This window comes from Macrosteles quadrilineatus, unplaced genomic scaffold (assembly GCF_028750875.1).
Source record: "Macrosteles quadrilineatus isolate MER2022 unplaced genomic scaffold, UCM_ALF_1.0 Scaffold_1__1_contigs__length_201487025, whole genome shotgun sequence".
NCBI classification, from domain to species: domain Eukaryota; kingdom Metazoa; phylum Arthropoda; class Insecta; order Hemiptera; family Cicadellidae; genus Macrosteles; species Macrosteles quadrilineatus.
In genome coordinates, this window is record NW_026542594.1 from 42,451,444 (window position 1) to 42,474,814 (window position 23,371).

General features: G+C 35.3%; 1 protein-coding gene across 2 annotated transcripts in view; it reads right to left on the minus strand.

The window, feature by feature from the left end:
- LOC128982836 (CD63 antigen-like) overlaps positions 1–23,371 on the minus strand; it is a 113,362-nt gene that overhangs the window by 17,257 nt on the left and 72,734 nt on the right. For both annotated transcript variants that reach the window (XM_054401866.1, XM_054401865.1), the window contains 2 exons: positions 8,125–8,271; positions 6,943–7,029 (listed from right to left, as the gene is read on the minus strand). In XM_054401866.1, coding sequence (XP_054257841.1) covers positions 6,943–7,029; positions 8,125–8,271 — 234 coding nt within the window. The remainder of the gene's footprint in view (positions 1–6,942; positions 7,030–8,124; positions 8,272–23,371) is intronic.

Sequence of the window (23,371 nt, forward strand, 5' to 3'; positions counted from 1 at the left end):
TCAATTCACTGTTGACTGCATGTGTTTCTTTATTAATAGGGTGGTCCCAAGATAAGTCAAAACGGTAGGGGAGCGTAACGTAAATGATGTTTGTTTGGCTGTTAGTTGTGGCAAATTTGTTTAAGACCGCTGGAATGTTATCTTCACTATTCTTCATTTTTATAGTTGTGTCTCCGATGTCATTGGCACCTGCAATTACTACTGCTACATCATTCTCCTTAAAATCTTTAATCTTGCTAGTTGTTTTTTCTAATATGTGATCCAGTTTACCTCCTGAGCTTGCTAAAACAAAGGTGTCAGTGGATCGGGGCATCAATGATTTGATTAAGTTTCCCAAATCTTTGCCGTGGCTATCTGTATGTAATTTGGAACCGAGATTGACTCCCATTTCTGTTTGATAAATTCACCATGTTTGTATCTGATGATAGTTGTTTGTTGTCTCGATGTAGTTTTGCTGCATATTTGGTTTTCTTACATGTGCTGTCCCTGCAAATAACTTTGTCCTTATATGAAGGCGTTACATGAATTGGTTACCTTTCTTCTTCTGGTTGATGATTATTCAGTGAAGAAAACCTATTCGATATTGTTGGATAATAAGTTACAGCATGTTTAGGTCTATATGCATTCTTCTGATGCCTAAATCCACCATTGTTACATTCTTGCACTATATTATTTCTCTCAACCATTTTATGATAAACATTAGATTGAACATTAGATTGAGTAGACCTACTAATGTTGAGCTGTGTAGCTGATCTTTCACTTTCTCTGTCACATTCAATTGCTGCAGGAGTCACTCTAAAGTTTTTCTTCGGTTTTACCATTAAAGTGCTTATTACATCTGCTGCCAATTTAAGCTGAGTGCCATTGCATAATATAGCTAGCTGTCCCCTCTTTGTCAGTAGATCCGACTCAGTGATGTCTGGGAGCAGTGATTTCCAAGCATCGAATGGCCTTTCCTGTAGAATTAAATCAGGCAAACTCCAGTGAGAGCCTGAGCCCCCCGGTTTGTCGACTGCTGGTGAATCATTAACCGGTATGAGAATGTGTTTACTCTCCAACATATTTAGATTTTCCAGGATAAAATCGATGTCTTGTAAACATGTAATTGCCTGAGCAATAACCGGATTTATGAATAAAATTTGGTTATTTTTCACTATATTCAATGTCAATAATTCAAAATATTTCATGAAGACTTCATCAGTCAGCCACTCATTATTTATCAGAGACAGGCAAAGATCATTTTGTTTTTTGATGGTATTTATACAGGGTGACTGCCGGGAACCGGACGTATTTGCAACAGCTGTTACATTGTTGCTACACATTCTAGGGAGATTGAGGTTGTGTCATTGTTTTGAGTGAGCTTTACTATTTTAGTCACGATGGATCAGTGGTCAGTTCAGCATCGTGTTTTTGCATATGACACATTTATTAAAAATGGCGAATCCGTTATCAAAACACAGCGTATCTTCCGACGCCACTTTAATATTGCGCGAAATGACACGGTTCCAAGCCGAAATACATTGCTAAGATGGGTGCACAAGTTCAGAACAACAGGAACAGTATCAAAGAAAAAGCCACCTGGTCCAGCAAGAACAGTGAGAACACCAGACAACATCGCCACAGTGAGAACTGCTTTGATGAGGAGCCCGGGTCGCTCTGCACGAAGACACGCGCTAGAGCTACGCATGAAGCGCGATTCTGTCAGAATAATTTTAAAATCAGATTTGAAATGTCATTCCTACAAAATACAGGTGGTACAGCAACTGAAAGAGAGGGACTATGGACAAAGAGAAGATTTCACAGTACGTATGCAGGTGCTGTTTACTGATAATCCTGATGTAATATGATGTTAATGAGCGACGAAGCTCACTTCCACTTAAACGGTTCAGTGAACAAACAAAACTTACGATATTGGGCTCCTGAAAATCCATGTAACTTTCATGAAAAACCACTCCACTCTCCAAAAGTAATGGTTTAGTGTGCTGTAGGCCACTATGGGATAATTGGTCCGTATTTTTTTGAGGAAAATGGAGTCACAGTGACAGTGAATTCTGCACGCTATGTTCACATGTTGGAACATATCTCAAGCCACAACTTCGGAGGCGAGGAATAAACGTGAAAAATGTTTACTTCCAACAAGATGGGGCCACAGCGCATACTGCCGCTGCATCGATGCGAGTTGTGAAGAAGATGTTCCCTGGCAAGTTGATTTCACGTTTTGGTGACGTGCCGTGGCCGCCGAGGTCACCAGATTTGTCGCCCGGGGGTATTTGAAAGCTCGTGTCTATGTTCACAAACCACAAACATTATTGCAGCTAAAAGATGCTATCACCGAAGAGGTGAATTTGATTGGACAAGACATGTTGATGAGGGTGCGTAATGATTTTCTCCAGATGTTGGAAACCTGTATCCAGGTTAACGGCCATCACATGCATGATATCATCTTAAAGAAATAAACCCAAACTAGGTTAAAAGGTTCCATAAAACATATGTTTTTTGAAATGGTATGTTTTCACCAAAATATATTCAACAATTAAATAATTTTACTATATAAAATAAGGTTGTACTATTCATTTAAAAAACGTCCGGTTCCCGGCAGTCACCCTGTACCAGTGGAGACAACCTCAGTATTTAAGGGCAAATTGTTTGTCAGATCAATCAAGGGCACATCACACCCTTTAACTTCACAAGTATTGACAGGTTTGCTTACATTATTTTCATCAACATTGCTACTTATTGTCATGTCAGTATTGTTAGGAAAAGACCTAGGTGGATGCAAAGGGCTACTAGATGCAGAGGGCTCATCAACTATGATGGTAGATTCATTTTGATTTGTACTATTTGCACTCCTATTTTGAGACTTATTCAATTTTTAATATCTCTAAATGAGAGCTCTATTTCCTTAATAGCCTTTAGAAAATTTTTACTTTTCAGTTTCCCATACCGTGCTTTATTTTCTAAATAAGGACACATATTTATTTCCTAAATAATAGCTGATTCTGATGTGCCATAAAAAATTACTTTATACTTCAAGTTTGCTTCATGAGAATCAATAAAAGCAGGCCAGTGAGAATGACCCCTTACTTTAGCAAACACTTTTTCACCTTGTTTATATTTGGGTTTGCTATTATCAACAGCAGACATCCTGCTATTTTGTTCAAAAGTGACCATCAAAGATAACAGGTGATACACAGGGCAATGATAAGAAATATTGGACTCTCTTATCAGCGGTTCTTGTCAAACATTGGACTGTAACCTCTTATAGTAGTGATGTACTAAACCGATGCATTGGTAACTCTGACAATCAGCTGTCCTAGCATGTCAGCTGTGACGTAGCTCTGTCAAACATGTCAAATCATAATCAACTTCAGGGATAGTGTTCTGCCGGTGGTTGTGTGTAGGATGAAAGTAGTTCCTTATCTCTTAGTTTATAGGGAATAATAAAAGTGATTATTGTAAAGTTTTTAAATACAGTGATTCACTATCCTAACATCTATAACTATATATGTAGGGCTTTTGATTGTGTGGACCATGATGACCTGATAATGAAATTAAGTTTTTACGGTATCAACGGAACTCCACTTTCTTTTTTCAAGTCATACTTAAACAATAGAACACAAAAAGTCAATATTGATGGAGACTGGTCCCAAGAATTAAAAATAAAATATGGCGTGCCTCAGGGGTCTGTTCTAGGTCCTCTGTTATTTTTAATTTGTATTGACGACCTCCCAGCATGTATAACTATTTGTATGCAGATGACACAACATTTTTAAATATTAATCCTGATCTTAAACAACTTCAAGAGTTAGCTCAAAACTCAATTAATGAAGCTTCTATCTGGTTTGAATCTAATGGCTTCCTCTTAAATAAAGATAAAACTCAAAAGTTGTTTTTTGCCTTGGACCGTGTGAATTAAATATGTTGAATGGCTATGTAGACAACATGAAATTTCTTGGTATTTATCTGGATAAAACTCTTTCCTGGGGACCTCATATTGATTACATAAGTTCTAAGCTTTCAAGGGTAATTTGTCTTATGACTAAACTAATACATTGTATAGATCAAAATTATATTAAAACAGCCTACTTTGCTTATTTTAAATCCATTTTTAGATACAATATTATATTTTACGGCAATTGCAGTAGGATAGAGGAAATTCTAGTCTTACAAAAGAAGTTGGTTAGAATTATATCCTATGAACCCCAACAGGAAAACTGTAAACCCCTGTTCATTCAGCTACAAATTCCAACAGTGATTAACATTTATTTATTTGACTCTGTATCATACGTTCTAAAAAATCCCAACTTAATCAAACAAATTTCTCATGTTCATTATACTAGGAATAAAAGCGTTGCTACCATAGATTTTTTCAGACTGTCTAAAACTCTTAAAAGCCATATTGTAATCTCACTAAAAATATACAACAAACTAATACATTTAATACAAAAATATCCTGAAAACACTTTTAAAACAAAATTCTACAGATGGCTTTTGAACAACCCATTCTATTCTCTAAATGAATTTTTGAAATGTCTGGTATTAATTTTTAAGTAGAGTTAAGAGTTTGCGAATTGACCAAATTACTGTTGGACTTTGTTGGTTATGCGGTTTAATCACTTCCATTATTTTCAATGCCACAAATTTTTCTTAAGGATAATATTACCTATTCAATTGTAATATTTAAAATGTGTATTGTAATATGTCTCATTTTATGTAGTTAGCTAAACTTATATTGTATCTTACTGTATTTATTAACTGACTATGCTATAAACCTTAGCAGTTGTATGACTTTGTCAATAATTTGTGAAAATTCTAAGGACAATAAACACATTTCATTTCATTTCGTTATTCAGTTTAGCAGGACCAATTCATATTTATGTGAACCAGGAAAACATGTGTTTAAACCAGTAGTCTGTGAGTCTGATTAAATTTACTCTTTAACTGTTTAAAAATAATTCACTGGCATACTTTTATGCATACATACTGTTCAAGACATACTTCCCGGCACACTACACACAAAAAAACATAGTTTTAGTTTAAAATACACTATTTATTCGTCTTTAAACTGAGACTAAAAATTAGCTTTATAACTTTATGTGGGTGTAGGAATATCAATAGTAGGAATGATACAGGACTACTGTATGAAAAATGACTTAGTCCTAAATGAAAGTAAGACCAAGCAAATTACTTTTGGAAATAAAAAGTCTACAGTGCCTGAAATGCCCAACCTGACAGCAGCTGAAGAAATCAAACATCAAGGTGTCATAATTGATGAAAATTTATCCTGGGATCGTCATGTAGCTTGTCTTTGCCAAAAACTCGGGCCAGCTCGCTTTGCCTTAAAACGAATCAAAGAGACTAGTACCCCTGAGGCAACGAGGACTGCATACCATACATTGTTTGAAAGCCATATACGCTATGGTATTACTGTCTGGGGTGGATCCACTATGGACCTTAACCGGGCCCTGGTTATGCAGAAAAGGGCTATTAGAATAATAGCCGGCATAAGTAAAGAACAAAGCTGTTGTAGAGATGCCTTCAAAAACCTGAACATCCTGACGGTGACTTCCATCTACATCCTAGAAACTGTTTATTACTGAGTAACCAAAGACCCGCCTAAGCAAAGAGATGTACATGAATACAACACCAGATATGCAGGAAACTATGTGCTGCCTGGCCACAGAACAGCAATGTTTGAAAAGAAACCACTGGGTGCAGGAGTGAAGATGCTAAAAAAGCTACCAGACCACTTGAAAATTGGAGGCCCTGTGCTGATGAAGAGGAGGGTAAGGAGATAGCTGCTAGACAAAGCTTTCTACGCCCTAAAGGAGTTCTTTGCATGGCAAGACCACACACAACACTGAAGAAGCTTTTCCATTTCACTTTGATCTATTATACCAATTGTTATTTATTTGAATTTGACGCTGTAACATTTCTTGATGAAATTTAAATAAAGGAATTGTCTATTGTCTATTGTCTATTGTTGGTAACACTTTTTAATGTTATTGATCATCACAGAATCAAATTGTTAGTTGAAACAGCTGTTAAGATTCTTGAATTACATTTAAATATGAGTACTCATAATAAGGTTCACATGGGAAACTCCAGAGCCACTGGAGCGGAGCCGTTTGGACGGATCTGCACCAAACTTCACACAAACCATCCTTGGAAGATGCTTAATAATGCCTGAAAGTTTCATTACAATCTGTTTTCAAAGCGGTTTCAGAGTCCATAGGGTATACACATACATACTTCCTCTTTTATAGATATCCACTGCTTTACAATAAATAATACTAATTCCATAACAGCCTTATGACAATCTTAATATTTTATTAGCTATTATAAAAAGGTATGGTCACTTTTGACAGTCCAAAAACCAACGATAAGTTAAAATATTATGTTTTGAAAACAATTCTCATCATAGTTTTATAATATTATGTATTATTTTTTAATAATGTATTTATTTACAGCTACCCCCCTCCCCACAACTCTATTTTATGTTTCTGTTTTTTTTGCAGCTCTATTATTAGTTACAGTGTGTTTTAAAAATCATAATGTAATAGCATAGATAAAACATACTCCCTTAGTAGATTTCTCATCCTTATAGAACAGCTGAAGACAATTTTATTGTTAGTTCATGTACGGTTTATGTAGGGGTCGTGTTTTGTTTACAATTTGTTTCCCGTTATTACAGCCATTTAAAACCTCGTTTAACCAAATAATACGATCTAATCATAAACAATAACTTGTCCCCTAGTTATATAACCAAACAGTAAAGCACAAGTCAAGAAATTAACCCTAAAATAATGGAATCAAAGTTTCATCGACACTAGCGCCTTTGTGTCACGTACATGAACTAGACACGAAAAACGTGCTTCAAAATTTACAATGGGATGAGAAGTCTACTTGTGTTGGTTAGTCTATGGTAATAGGAAAACTTACCTCAACAAATGCAATCCCAATGCCAACTCCCATAATAATAACAATATTGTCTTTGGTTTTATTTTTCAGTTTCTCATAGCAGCCACTCTAAAAATAAAACTAAATTAATGTACGTATTGAATATAAACAAACTTGTTATTACAACAACACCTTTTATAATGAATAATACAGGGTGAGGCAGTGAGAGCACCCCGATTTTCTTTCGTTGTCACATTACAAGTAAAGCGACAATGAATGAACAGCTGTGCTTATAACATCAATCAAACTATGCAATTTTAGTAAACATTATGCCTGAGGCTTGTAACACTGAGATTTTGATGTAGGAACCTATTTGTAAAATAGTGATTCTTGTGCAAACACCCAGAGATTGTTTGGACCACATCCCATACTTGGTCAATATGGCGCTGTTACAGATTGGAAAACAATAGGGAACTGGGTAAAATTATTTAGGATAACAGCTTAAACCATAAAAATAATCGCTTGGTGCCGCAAAACTCTTTGTACACCAGCAAATGTTGTAAGAGTGTGAGTCGCAGTAACTCAAAGTAGTTTAAGAGGTTTGCCAGAATGCTTTCCTTGTTGGAAGCTTTATGTTGGCTCTCTGCTTTTTTTGGGTTCTCCCTATAAGCTACATGAAATTCAAAGTTGCCCTAAGTATTAGTTCTTGAATTTCCAAGAAACTAAAGTGATTCCTAAAGAAATGTTGGAAGGAGTATTCAATGGCGTTTTCAAGTGACTGAAAAGGAATGTCAAGTAGGACAAGGACGTCACTTAAAGAATTTCGTTTTCAAGAAATGGGAAAAAATGACTTTGTTAAGTTAAAATGGCAAAAGATAAGCTGTGTTTTGATGTGATATTTATATGTATTGGGTAAATAGTATTGCATTTGTACTATTTATAAATTGGGGCGCTTTCATTGCCTTACCCTGTACATTTATTTTTAACTATATATTTTTTAAATCCATTTTGTCTAAACCACTTTTATTTTAATAGTTTTAGATCATTATATTCTTTTATAACTCCTTATATTGACAATGTTATTTGACAATAAAGATTAATTTATTATTATTTTATTTTATCCATTGCAGTTTAGTGCAACAAATCCTTTAGCTATTGAAAATAGTTATTTGTGTAATTAGTGTGTGAAGTGGCTTGAGATGTGAGTGGTTAGGTTTCTTTTACCTGGAAGACCAAGGCTGAATCATCAGAATTTCTACACAGAGCGTTGGGGTCATTCTGTACATTGGCCACACAGCAGGATGCTGGGACATTGCCATCAGCAAACACGGTGGACCACCCTTGAGGTCCGTCCACTCCACAGCACTTGAGCTGCAATCATATAAGGTGATTTTAATTTGTATACTTCTTATTTTTGAAACCTCATAAAAAAATATGGGTTTGTGTTGTTTTCGTTTTTATTAAACTGTACATATAGAATTAAATGTATGTCTGACCTATATGCATTACTAAACCGTCCATATAACCATCATGCATCATGGAACCTTGGGAAACTATTCTATTCAGTCTTTATTAGCGAATTTCCCTATAGGGAATAAGCTATTACCGTAGGTCTCATGGTAAGACTTAGTCCCGGGACCGATTTACTTTTTCATTTTGATGTCCCTAGAAGCCAAAAACACCATCCGTTCAAATTCATATATATATATATATATATATATATATATATATATATATATATATATATATATATATATATATATATACAGGGTGGCTGAAAAGTAACTTGCACCCCCACTTAACTTTTCAACTATTTGAGATATTTGAAATCGGTTTGCGGCAACTTTCTTAGATATGAGGGGCTACAATAATTATGGTCAATTTTGAAAATTTTGCCCTTAGGGGTAGCGGGGGTAGGGGGTAGCTCAAAATTTTCAAATGACAAGTATAGTCGAGTTTGGTATCATTTTACAGGTCTTGACGAAACATAACAATTAACATAAAGAAAATTGAAATCGGACCATTAATAACAAAATGGCAGCTAAAAGTGATTGAGACAATGGTTATTTAAAGTAATTTTGAGCTGCAATTTTGTTATTAATGGTCCGATTTCAATTTTCTTTATTTTAATTGTTATGTTTTGTCAAGACCTACAAAATGATACCAAACTCGACCATAGTTGCTATTTGAAAATTTTGAGCTACCCCCTACCCCCACTACCCCTAAGGGCAAAATTTTCAAAACTGACCATAATTATTGTAGCCCTTCATTTCCAAAGAAGTTGCCGCAAACCGATTTCAAATATCTCAAATAGTTAAAAAGTTAAAGAGGGTGCAAGTTAATTTTTTTGCCACCCTCATGGTTATTTGGATTTGAAACGTTTTAGGGCGCCATTTTGTTATTAGTGAGCCGATTTTGGTTTTCTTTATGTCAATGTTCATGTTTCGTCAAGACCTGTAAAATGATACCATATTTGACTATATTTGTCATTTGAAAATGTTGAGCTACCCCCTACCCCCACTACCCCTAAGGGCAAAATTTTCAAAATTGACCATAAATATTTTGGCCCCTCATATCTAAAAAGGTTGCCGCAAACAGATTTCAAATATCTCAAATGGTTGAAAAGTTAAGGGGGGTGCAAGTTACTTTTCAGCCACCCTGTATATATTTATATATTTAATAAGCAAAATAATAAAAACCAGAGTACCCTGAAATTCATTTTTTATTTAAACTGATACGTATTTCAGCACTAAGGCCATGATCACAGTATGAGCTATATAAAAGTATGTAAACAAATAAAATAAATAAATAGTTAATAGCATATGTTTTGAATTCATATTAAATTTTGATTAAATGGTTAGGTATATTTTTTAACATGTGAATGTGCAAGATTCTTCCCTGATTTGTCTGATTTTTCATGTATTGGATTTTGCTTTTGTTTTTGCATTACATTGAGAATTTGGTCGTGTTCATTTGAATCTATATATATAAAAGGCAAAGCCCTCACTGACTGACTCACTCATCACTAATTCTCCTACTTCCCACTTACCTAGAAGGCTGAAATTTGGTACACTGATTTTTTAGGCATTTAATAGGAAAACTAAGTGGTTTTTATTCTGATCGGACTCTCGGGCTCCGCCCCAGTGGCTCTGGAGTTTCCCATGTTAACCTAATGAGTACTCATATTTAAATGGAATTAATGAATCTTAACAGCTGTTTCAATTAAACAAGTTGGTTCTGTTCTATGATGTTAAATAGCATTAAAGTTACAAGGATTACCAACAGAGTGCAGCACTATTATTTATTTTAATATCTTACAACAGCTAATTTGAAACCAAAAGGTGAGTGAGCGTAGCGAACGAACTTCAATCCGGAGGCGAGTTAGCGTAGCGAACGAGCTAACCTGAAGGCAAGTGAGCGCAGCGAACGAGCTCCTACCGTAGAGGTGAGTGAGTGTAGCGAACGAACTTCAACCGTAAAGGTGAGTGAGCGTAGCGAACGAACTTCAACCAGGACGTGTGAGCGCAGCGAACGAGCTCCAACGTAAAGGTGAGTGAGCGTAGCGAACGAACTTCAACCAGTACGTGATTGAGCCATGCGAACGAGCTCACATATGATGTTAAACGGGGCAAAGCCCGCGGGTACAGCTAGTGTAGGTATATTTGCAGCTCTTCTTTTATATCCATTTTTTCACCCTTTTTCTCATAATTTAGAATTTTGACACATTCTTCTAATTAACCATAATTATGATTATTTTCTAATATGTGTTCTGCATACATTGAGCGTTGGGATGTTTTATTGTTTGATTTTACGGCTTGGGTATGTTCTTTGAATCTGCATGAAAATGCTCTTCCAGTCTGACCAATGTAGAATTTGGGAGAATTTAGACATTTAATTTTATATATTCCAGATTTGTTATATTTGTCAATTGTTTGTGGGTTCTTGTTTGATAGTTTATTAATTAAATTGAATGCGTTGTTTCTAGATCTACAGGGTGTCCCGTAACTCTCTGGACACTTGTATGTAGCGTTATTCCTTAGGTCAAGACAAACACATTTCACCATAGGAACATGGGTCTGTGGTGTCTAGTTTACCGACTGTCGGTATTTATGTGTTTTTTACAAAAAAACTAATAACTCCTAAACGGTTTGAGATACAGCTTTGATATTTTGCAAAAATGTTAATCTTATTAATTAAGACCTATTATCTTTAGAAATTATACTAAAAAATCAGTAACCGTTTCAAAATGGCAGCCATTTAAAATATTTTATGCCAAATTTCACCAAAACCGTTAACTTTACAAAAATATTGCAAGGGACAAAAAAATTTGTAAATTTTATGTAGTTTTCAATGGTACCTTATTTGTTAAGATTGGATAAATAATAACAGAGAAACGTGTTGTTTTCGTAATGTATGACCACTTTTCTCCATTTAAACAATGCTAATACTCCTTTTACGTTGTTTAGCATTGTTTAAATGGAGAAAAGTGGTCGTTCGAAAGGAAATTCGTCCATATAAATACTTTTTGGCAAATCTACACACCCTAAGCTATTCAGTTTTTTCACCTAATATTTTTTCTTTAGACTGTTTAGAATTAATTAGAACAGCTGATGATTTTTAAATGATTCATATTGTACAAATAAACATTATTCCTTTCTTTTCTTCTTGTTAACATGGTTTACTATTTTTTTCTCTCTTAATATTTCATTAATACTCACAAACACTCCACATTAATTAATGGTCCTTCGAGCCGGATATTACTTAAGCGATTTGGAATATTACTCACATCCACTAAACTCTTCTTATATTAATATTTTTTCATTTTACCCATTGTTTTCTGTGCCTCTGAACTCTTACCCATTTGAACTCTTATTTCCACATTGGAACTCTTAACCCACTCATTTACACTTTGTGAATTTTTTACATTTATCTCATCATCTTTGTACAATGGCATCTCCAAATAGTGATTTTAAAATTGAGACTTATACACGACTCACATCTTTTAAATGGATATACGATTTAAAAGATGTGTAAAAGATGTTTACACCAAACAATCTTCTATGTTTTATGTAAAATGCTTTTTCCATTGTATTTTATTATTAAGATTTATGTAATTGACAAGACACCAGTTACTGCTATAAGCACCCAATGTAACGTTATTTGTGTCAATAAATTGATTTGATTTGATTTGATTTATTAAAGTTCGTATGAACTAAATAAAAAACATCATAGATCAACTTGTTGAACAAGAAGAAACATTAACCTTTGTGCAACACAAAGCCTTAAAGACTCTTATGCAAGAAGCCCAGAAGAAGAAAGAAGACTTTGATTCTTATTTTCAGCGAATTGTAAGTACATCAAGTGAAGATGATTTGGATAATGAAACTATAAGTCAAGATGAAGATCAAATCAATGACCTATTCATCCATATTACAAGCTACATAAAATCACTGCTTCCTGAAATTGGCTCTAGCCCGGATTCCCCCAAGGTTGGTTGCAGCCCAGCTCAATCTCAGGTACGTTTACCTAAATTTGAACTTTCAAAATTTGATGGAGATCTAACTAATTGGACATCATTCATAAATTTATATGACACCACTATCCACACCAATGACTCTTTGACTAGTGTAATACAATTTCAATACCTTTTGAGTGTATTGGACAAAGAGCCACTAAATTTGATTCGAAGTCTCCAAATTACTGGACCCAATTATGCAGTACCGTAGCATACAATTTGTTAAGAGAAAGATACCACAATGACAGGCGTCTACAACTTTTACATTTAAATCAACTGCTAGATCTACCTAATATTTCTAACTCAAACATCACTGGTGTGAGAGATTTTGTCAATCATTTCAATGAAATCACTCAATTTTTATCAGCATTGAACTATGATTTCCAAGACTCTAATTTGTTGTTGTCCGTAGTCCTACTGTATTAAGAAAGTTGGATCTTAATCTGCGACACACATTAGAATCAGTTTGTAACAAATTTGATACATCAGATCATTCATTGCCTACTTCAAAACAGATAATTACTTTCCTTAATAATGAATGCACTTATTTTGAGGATGCTATGCTGTCCCAAAACCAGTGGCGGCGATAAGAACCCGCGGGCCCCCCCCCGCAAATTTGATCGCCGGGCCCCCCTCTCCCAATGATCTTTAAAAATATTTTCCCATATGTATTACCGCCTAAACTTGCAATTTTGCAATACACTTTACAAGGCATCTCCCGAGGCGTCCTTATCGTCTTCCATGATCGCGGCAAAATCGTAAATACTTCCCGTAGTCACAAGTCATGGAAGAAACTTTATCATAGTTTACTGTGATTGCAAATGCAACCAAACCTATGGCATCATTAGATAGCATCATCATCGTCTCCCGCCTTCACGGCCCAATCTAATATCACGGCCTAATATCTCCCTGGGACCCGTCTGTGGTGACAGGTAAATCATTTTTCCGTAATCGCGACTTAATCCTAGATATATCTCTCGCTAAAAAAGAAATGTCCTCCGCAATCGTGGCAAAATATTGAACATTTGCGGCCGCGGAGACATCGTCATCCTCATCCGTGAGGAAATGTTCTCGTCGATATCCCGATCGCGGCAAAAGCGTAGGCCTAATCTTTCAAATTCGTGAGCGTGATCCTGACGGATATAAAAGCTTTTACTTTTAATTGTGCATTATTGTATTGAATACTGAGAAAATCGGCTCGAGCTTGATTTTCTGACTTTGTGCTTGATCTCTCAAGCTTGTAGTCCAGGCTCTGCTCGGCTCGAAAATCGACATTATAGGCCTATTATAAAAATCAACCGTTTCCAAAGCAACCCGATTTTGAACCAATCTGATTTGGCCTGAGGCCCTTAGGTAAGTAACATTTTTTACCTGACTCGATGTAAACACATCTAAAGTGGGAAGTAAACAAATCTAAAGGGCAGCCTCCTAATGAAATGAAATGAAAATCCTTCTTTAGCATCAATGAAAGAATGTAATTATTTATTAGCTAGTGCCCTAGCCACCTAGGTTAATTTGCCGATTTGGTTGAAACAAAATTGTCAAGTTTATTTAGTCGAATCACCATAGAGGATCCTCTATGGTGTCACCCGCTGGGGGCTAGGAGGATTAACATTAATGTTTTATCTTCCTAGGCCAGAGGCCACATCTATATATAATTCCGTAAGTCAAATTTTTGTAAAGAAATTGTGAGTGACTGGATGGCCGTAGAAGGATGGGAGGGGTCTTATTTTAAAGGTCTTGACGTGAATTTTGAGGGAAAACTATTCATTTTTCTTATTTTTTTTACCATAAATTCGCAACAGAATAAAACTTTTCCCATTAAAACAACATGGGGTTTAATTTGTTTACATCTTTTGAAATTAAAACAGCTGTGCCACAGATTTGAAAACAGTGATCAATACACACATTTGGTTTACTTTTAGCCAGTCAACTATGAAATGTATACTATAATAAAACTGAAATATTGAAGATTAGTCGGAAAAACGTCTGCATTCTTTGTTTATATTTAAATCATATACTCAAGTTTAATTTTTTCATGCTTTTACGTTATTGTCGTGTTAAAGGAATAAACGACATAGAATAAATATTCTGTATAAATAATCAAAGAGTCGAAATTAAATCTAACTTCTGTTTTGTTTTTATTTTTAAATCATATGTTCAAGTTTATTTTAAATGATGTTGTTTTCTTTATATTTCTACACATTTTAAGGTTAAGGTTGTGTAAATATATACAACTAAAATAACCTATAATGTTATTGGTTCTAAAATGGTGTATTTGCATTCCTTCGTAAGTAAATTTTTTTAGTGCAGTGAATATACAACGTAGAGTAATCATATTCGATCATACCAGGCCATAAAATATCTTGGAGTATGGCTGGACAAAAAACTTAATTGGAACTACCACGTTAATCAAAAACTGTCCCAAGGTTATGCACGCCTTGCAAAGCTTTTCCCTTTAATCAATAGGAAATCTACTCTGAAGCCAGCTTGTACAGTTCTAATCTATAAATCAATAATTCGGCCCTTGATTACATATGCATCTCCTATCTGGGGATTAGCTATATCAAAAAACAAACTCTTCAAAATTCAAGTGATTCAAAACAAAATTCTAAGAATAGCGGTGAATGCTCCCTGGTTTGTTAGAAACAGGCATATACATGAAGAACTAGGAGTGGAGTCTATCTCGGCCTTTATTGAAAAAACCACCTCAAAATTTCTAAAATCTTTAAACGATGTTCCTGGTGCATTAACTTTTCATCTTGGTGAAGCAACTGAGAACAGGAGGCTACGTCGAAGGCTCCCTCAAGATCTATTGGAGGAATGAAGCCTAAAGAAGATTAAATTATTCTCTAAATTAATTATGTTACAGGGTGACTCAGGTTTGGGCGAACCCACGATGTTATTATAGTTAATTTCTTATTAATTTTGTTAACACTTCTGTGTATAATGTCTACATTGAACCAGAAATAAATGATTCTGTAAAAAAAAAAAAAAAAAAACACATTTTAAGGTTAAGGTTGTGTAAATATATACAACTAAAATAACCTATAAATGTTATTGGTTCTAAAATGGTGTATTTGCATTCCTTCGTAAGTAAATTTTTTTAGTGCAGTGAATATACAACGTAGAGTAATCATATCCGATCATACTTTTAAAAAATCACCAGGGATTCAAGATGTTTTGGTATGTAGGCTGCTGGATATATATTCTTTTCATTATAAGTACTGTAATTAATATGAACGCCAGGGGAATACCACAAAGGCGGGGAACTGTTCATAGGAATGACAGTGCGCGTAGGAGAGCAAGAGTAGATAATGGCGAACTTAATCAAGATATGTTACAACCCCTTTTTAGGAGACCCATGGTAGACGAGAGAAATGTAAAGATCCATGATGCAGGATTATTGGACCAAGAGTGCATTCAATGTTGTGCTCTTCATTTTAGAGAAGAACTAACGAATAATAATTTTATGACATTTTGCCATAACGGACTTATTAACCTTCCTCAGTCAAAAACTAATCTATAACTTAAAAGTTTGTTTGAAGAGAGCCCACCACTGTATAAATTCATTCAACAATGCAACAGTGCGATGGCTTTTGCTTATTTTTCAGCCAGTAAGAAAGATATTCCAGGAAAAGGACCATACTGTTTCAAAATTCAAGGACAGATTTATCGTTCAATCTCAGATTTGCTGCCTCAACATGATGAAGACCCCGTGTATGGCCAATTGTACATTATTGACACATCAACAGCAACAGAAATTCGTCAAAGGCATCGATAAAATAGTGACTTAAAACCTGAAATATTGTCAAAACTAGCTGAAATTCTATTAGAAAATCCATTTGCACAAATTTACAAAAGAGCTTCGGAAGAAATGGTTGTACAAGGTGACAGTGAATTAGAACGAGATAGGCAGCCATATGGAGTTTATCGTGGGCGTTTTTATAGCCTAGTAGTGTGCTGCTCCTAGCGGCAATATCGAGCCCTACAATCTGCGTTACCAACGGAAGCGCAAACAATGGCATTGTTTCCCATTGTACATGCCCAACGCAACTTCGAGAGCCCGCTTCCCGGCTCATGGATAAAGTTTACTGTGTCTGTTGCTTGATTTTTTTACCTCGCAGTGTGCGTGTTAGCGTTAAAAAATGTTATTACTCCATTTATATTATTAAATTAATAAATATTTAATACCTATACTAGTGGATATTATGTGAATGAAGTATTATTTTAATGTTAGACCTAATTAATTAATTTTAATATTAGGCCTAACTGAATTAGTATGCTATATTTATTGTACGCATGAAATGTTAACGAACTACAGTATATACAATTTATTTGATATTCTGTTATAATTTATAATACTGTATTAATAATAATGTTATAATAACATTTAATTATTTACTTGGTTGAGACGCAACAAAACTCTGTTTACCTTTGTTTGTTTACTTTTCTAGTTAAAAATTCAGAATGTCCATACGTTTTATTTTCATTTCCACCTAACCAAATTTAGATTTCTAGCGAATTTCCCTATAAGGAAGTACAGTAGCTATTGAGGTAGCACGGTAGGACTTAGGCCCGGGACCGATTAACATTTTAATTTTTATGTCCACAGAGGCTAAAAACACTATTGATTCAAATTGTTATATGCATTTCTTTGTACATGAACGCGATTAATTTTGTCCTGATTTTCATGGAATTTGGGTTAAAGGTTTAGGGCGTGAGAAACTCAATGAGATTGAGTTTCAATTCCAAAAATTGTAAATTTAAAATTCGTATGTCATTAAGTAAACTGTTGCAGTTTGCTTGTTTATGGATATAATATGTTGCCCAACATTTTGAAAATCTTATTTATTTCATCCTGTACTAAAAATTTTGTAGAGAAACAATTGTTACCTATCCCATACCAGCAAACCTAATCACTTAAATCGTAAATCTTATGTTATTCGAACTGGGAAATAAATTTGTTTTGTTTATGGAAATTTTTTAGTGCGAATCCAATTAGGGAAATTTAAGTTTTGCTTCGTCAGCAGGTTTGCTGCGATAGGGGTATTTTAAATTAAAACTGTGCGCATTTTAACACAAAAAAGGGTAAGAGTTTAGAGTAAAAGTAGAAATGTTTTATTTTGAAGATTTGAATAAATATGACACAAAATCTGGTACAGAAAATTTTTTTTAAATTATGGAATGTCACCACCCACCTGCCAAGACATTCCTTTTCATTGAACAGATAAATTTTAACTAATTAAACATAAGTAACATTGTGACTACGGACACTATATCGGGGTTTTTAAACTAGCAACATTATGTTTTTGCACGTGGTTTATAATTAAAAACTAAATTTATCAATAGTATTTATATTAGTGGTACTTATAACAAATATACTTTAGTGGTATCATACAAGTGCAGAGTGACAAGTTATAAGACAAGTTAAAAATGAGTGAAAGTAAGACAAAATCGGTTATAATTATCTAGAAATGAATGTGGAATTGTCATTTTACTAAACGTTGATTCCGTACTCAGGATGTGCACATAAACAGATCCTGTATTTAACTTTTTCATCCATAATGTTTACGGGGTTTGTTAACCTCCGTCCATTGTTAAACGGCCGGCGGCATCAAAGGCGAGACGAGTTTTCACTTCACCAACCCGCCTCGGTCGGGGTGGTTCGGAGTACGTGACTCGCCACCGTCCATGGGGATGACACACCGATACAACTATATGGCATGTTGTAAATCAACCAAGTCAATTCACAATTCTGCACGAGTTTGGCCACTCCTAGGGCATTTTTTTGGTGATTCTTGTGTTAGTGTTGTGCCGGACGTGGACTGAAGAGGTTCAATTCAGTTAGCCTCTATGTAGTCGCAGTAGTTTCGTTAAACATTAGTTTTTATTAGTATACATGTGCCTCGTGATAGTTTTTTTTAAATACGTATCGTTATTAGTTTTTTAAGTTCTGTACAGGATTTTAGTGAACTAGTTGCAATGTGCTTTTAGATATGTCAGGCGGAAGCAAAAAGTGTGCGTTTTTATCATGTATGTCATCTCAACCAAAAGATGGATTACGATTTTTTAAATTCCCTGTAAGAAATCCGGAAGTATGTGATCGTTGGGTTATCAATTGTGCTAACAGCCAGCTTATAGATTTGCCCCTATCTGCTCTCAGGTCTCGGGTTGTTTGCGAGAAACATTTTGAGCCATTATGCTTCAACAACCCGTCTAAGAGTAGTAAATTGAGAAAAGACGCAGTGCCTACTTTGTTTATTCAAGACACCGAAGTGCATCCAGACCTCGGAGTACACCAAACGGTCCCCAGAACAACCTCAGCCTCAACAACAGCTGATGATCCCGACAGTCAACCGCCGTTGTCTTGGATCGACCGACAACGACAGATGCACGTTGGGGCTGGTCCATCATCACTCGCGTTACAGCCTCCGCCACAGCTACCTCTGCCTGGACAATCTCCGTTCCTGCCTACGTCACCACCACAGTCATCATCGCCTCTGTCTCAAGAACCCCAGTTCTTGCCTCCGCCACCGACATCCCTTGCCAAAAGAATGAAGCTGTGCTCGATGACAGAATCAGCGCCCACAGCCGTTCACACCCCGGTCACAAGAAGTAAGTTGATAAGTCACGCATCTCCAGATACGCCCAGGAAAATAAAACTTAAAAAAAGACTATTTAAAAGCAAACGTAAACTTCACCAAATTTCTGAAAAGTCCCGGCGACAAAAGCTAAAACGTATATCAAAACATAAGGCTTATTCTACCGCTTGTGGTTATATATCAAGCGAACCTTTTAAAACTTTACTGAAAATGCAAATGTTGCATACAAGGGGTACGCAATGGTCAGAAAAGGAGAAGCAGCTTGCTGTAGAACTCCACTACAGATCACCAGCACTATACACCAACTTGATAACCGACAAACAATTTATTTTGCCAAGTCGTCGTACAATATCAAGTTGGGTTAATGTCATCGACCTTATGCCTGGAATTTCCCAAGATCTTATAGATAAAATGAAGTTCAAAGCAACGACCATGAACGACAATGAAAAACAAGTGGTTTTAATATACGACGAAATGGTCATCAAAAAACACCTGACGTTTAATGAAAAGCGTGATTTGGTAGAGGGGTTTGAAGACCTAGGACCCCACGGGCGATCTCCACGCGTCGCAACACATGTACTAATGTTTATGGTACGCGGCATATTCCACAAATGGAAAATGCCCATTGCGTACTACCTGAGTGGAACACCAACTGAAGGTAGTTTGCTGTCAAAGATAATTGTTGACGTGGTTCGAGAGGTGGGCAGAACAGGATTAAATATACGTGCTCTTGTTTGTGACCAGGGAAACAACAATGTGAAAGCTGCAAATCTCCTGGGAGTTAGTAAAGAAAAGCCTTTTTTCTTAAACGAAAATAAACAGATCTTTGTTGTTTATGACCCTCCACATCTGATTAAATCCATAAGGAATAATTTGATGAAAAACAATATACTTTTTGAAAATGGAAGGGCCTCGTGGCAGCACATCAAAGAGCTGTATGAGATAGATTCAACGTCAACTACTGCTCGTGCACTAGTCAAGCTAACATCAAAGCACATTTCACCAAATGCATTTGATAAAATGAAAGTTAAACTGGCGACACAAATTTTCAGTCGTTCGGTGAAGGCCGCCATGACAACCGCTGTACAGACAAATCAACTCCCCAAGGAAGCCATGGAAACAGCAGAATTTATTGGCAATTTTAACGATGTTTTCGACTGTTTGAACAGCAAACTACTGTTTGACAACACTCCTCTTCGGTGTGCGCTTTCTGAAACAACCAAACAAGGACAGTTGGTAAAAGAAAAGCTTCTCAGTGCTTTAAGATGGATCGAGAACTTACAAGTAGAGAAGTTTAAGAAAGTCAGAGGGAGCACAGTCCGAAAACTTAGTAAACCACCTAGTTTTCATGGCTTTGCGCAGACAATAAATGCAGTGTTAAAGCTCTGGGAAATCTTGCATGCCGAGGGAATCACGTTTCTGATGACAAATCGTCTCTCCCAAGATGCAATTGAGAACGAGTTTTCGATGTGCCGACAAAGAGGGGGGTTCGACCGAAATCCGTCAGCTACAAAGTTTCGCCAGAATCTGAGGCACCGGATCCAAGTGTCGCTGATGAAGCCTCCATCAACCACTAATTGCGAGATGGACGACGAGGAAATGGTCCCAGTTTTGTTGGAGCAAGCTACGGTGGAAGTTGAAGCTACTCCGCCAACTGACACAGAGGACGACCCTGACGACCCCTGTGATGTCGCCGACAGCGAGGACCAGACGCAGCCCTTGGACCACGACGACGCAGACGGCTCGGATGTCGAAGAAGACGTCATCGTTGTCTCCGCGGACCCAGCAGTTACCGTCACAAGCCTGACCGTCCCTACTCTGGAGACTTGTTCAATTGAGTAAGTACACTCACCATAGCTTCAGTTTCGTACCTATCATTATAATTTACGTTTACGTTATCTGAAATCATCGTACAATATCTTTTAAAGTTACTTAGTTCTTATGATCTTAATAATCAAAGTAATTATGAAATTGTTGATAGTAAACTCACAATATTATGACAAATCTATATATGATATTACTGTATAAAGAAGAAGAGGTGTCTGTGGTACTGTCCGGCAGTATGTCTCTGAACCAAACATTTAAGACTAATTATTAGTCTTAAATGTTTTCTTAAGACTACGACAACGACAATACACCGATGTATATGTTTTGAAATACACGAATGTTTTCTTAGAGCTCCAGAGATTTGTTTAGAGCTATTCGTGTTTTGATATTGACATAGGGCTCCACCCCGGTGGCTTTCAAAGGTTTTATGAGGTGAGAGATTTAAAAGTAAATTGATTGGTCTCCACGGCAACTAAAAGAAAACTCGCAATGTTTGTAACGTAGGCAAATTGTATTTAAAATGTTAAGAAGCAGAACCGTCAAATCCATTGTTTTCCACATTCCACACAGCTGGTTTAAACAAACTCAATAGTTAATACGTATATGTACAACTGTATGGTAGATTTATTTGTTCAAAAATGTTGTCATTGATTTGAGAAATACCTAAGATTCTAACCATGATTAATCCAGCCTAGTTCTTTTAAGCTTAACTTTAAAAAAATAGTTGAACCTATTTTTTTTAAAGTTAAGCTTAAAAGAACTATGCTTAATTAATAGAGTTTTGTGGAAACGATAAATTGCACTGCTTACATGTTTTAGTTTTACAATATTGGTATAATTATTTTTAAGCTTTGAACTCCTTGTATTGAGTTAGAGTAAGGTTTAAAATGCATATGTTATGTTTGTCAGCTTAATTGTCCTAGTGAATCAAATTCGAATTTTTTTCTAACGAAATTCTAAAACATAAATAAAGAGAGGTATATATGCACTCTATTTTTGTTAATTTTGTTTTTAATCCTACTTTTTTATTGCGGCAGTAAAAATTCTGAGGGTTTTAGCCCAAAGGCAGCTGCAGATAATATTATTTAAACTTTCTTTTATCATTGACTTTGGGTAGTGCAAAAACGCTGTGCTAAACTTCGCATCACATTGTGAAATTGAAACAAAAAATTATTTGTTGTTTTTTACTAATTAATTTGCATTATATTTATTGGTTAGGTTTAATTATAACATGGTTTATCAATAACAAGCTTATAATTTTGTAGCAAAACTAAAACATGACTTTTTCAACAAATAAAAATACAGTGCGTATACAGTATGAATGCATATTACATCATCTGCAAAAGCTGTATTTTGACCTCTTAACCAAACCACTACTGTATTTTGTTTGAAGAATTTGATAATAAACAATCATCCTCAAAATATTCAGATTACATTGTTGAGTGTTGATACATTGTTAAAGGGTTTTTATCACTACGGTTGAACAGACACTTTTTCCCGTGTGAGGAACTATTTTTCTTCATGTTGATCGACTATTCGAACGAACTATGTTTCAATATATATATATAGGCCTATATATTTTTTTATAGATAACCCGTCAAAACTACTTTTAAGTTATTTTCAATTTAATTTGCTTATGGAAGCAAGCAGGTGTTTATAGACCCACTTTCACTAGTGTTTTGAACGTTACTTTTCGCTACACTACAAAGACTAATTATTTTTTAAATTACAAAAAAAAAAAACAGACATTGGATAATTATGTATTACAGTTAGGAACATTACGAAACACGTAGTATGTTTTATGTTATGACTTCAATTTAAAGTTAATATTATTATATTGGTTGTACATTTTTGGTCGTTGCCAATTAAAACAGTTCAAAATCTTTGTTTGTTAACATCGAAAAAATAAAAAAAAACCTTGTTATTACGACTTTCGCATATTAAACATTAATTTTCCATAATAAACAATGTAATGATGGATTTTCACAGATGATGAACATGCAACAAAATAGGTCATTTCACACGAAAGTAAATTTCAAAAAAGAAAAAGTATATTTCACATTGTTTCTCATTAATAAATTGTATTTTATTTATAAACTATAAAGTCGCCTTTTATTTTGAGATTTGTAAACTGAGCATTATTTATTTGTTGTACAATACGTTTTTGGTAAGTTTTTGCTTATATTCTTACAGATACGTTGCGGGGTACATCGCAAAAGTCGTTGTAGACAAATACCATTGTAATAGCTGCAAGGAAGAATTAACTGTGGAAAACATTTTATCTGAACCCAATCAGCTTTTAATCCTCTACAAATCCTACGGCACAAAGGAGGGCATCTCACATCTCACTGCACCATCACCAACAATGGTTAAAATTACAGAAGTGATCCTGAACACATTTCAAACACATTTTCCCTCCCTTATGTACAAGAATAGTGTCAAAAGTGCTCTAGTGGACTTAGCTGTTACAGAAATAAGCAGAGTGGACAAACTATGGCTGCAACAAACTGACAATTGCTATGTT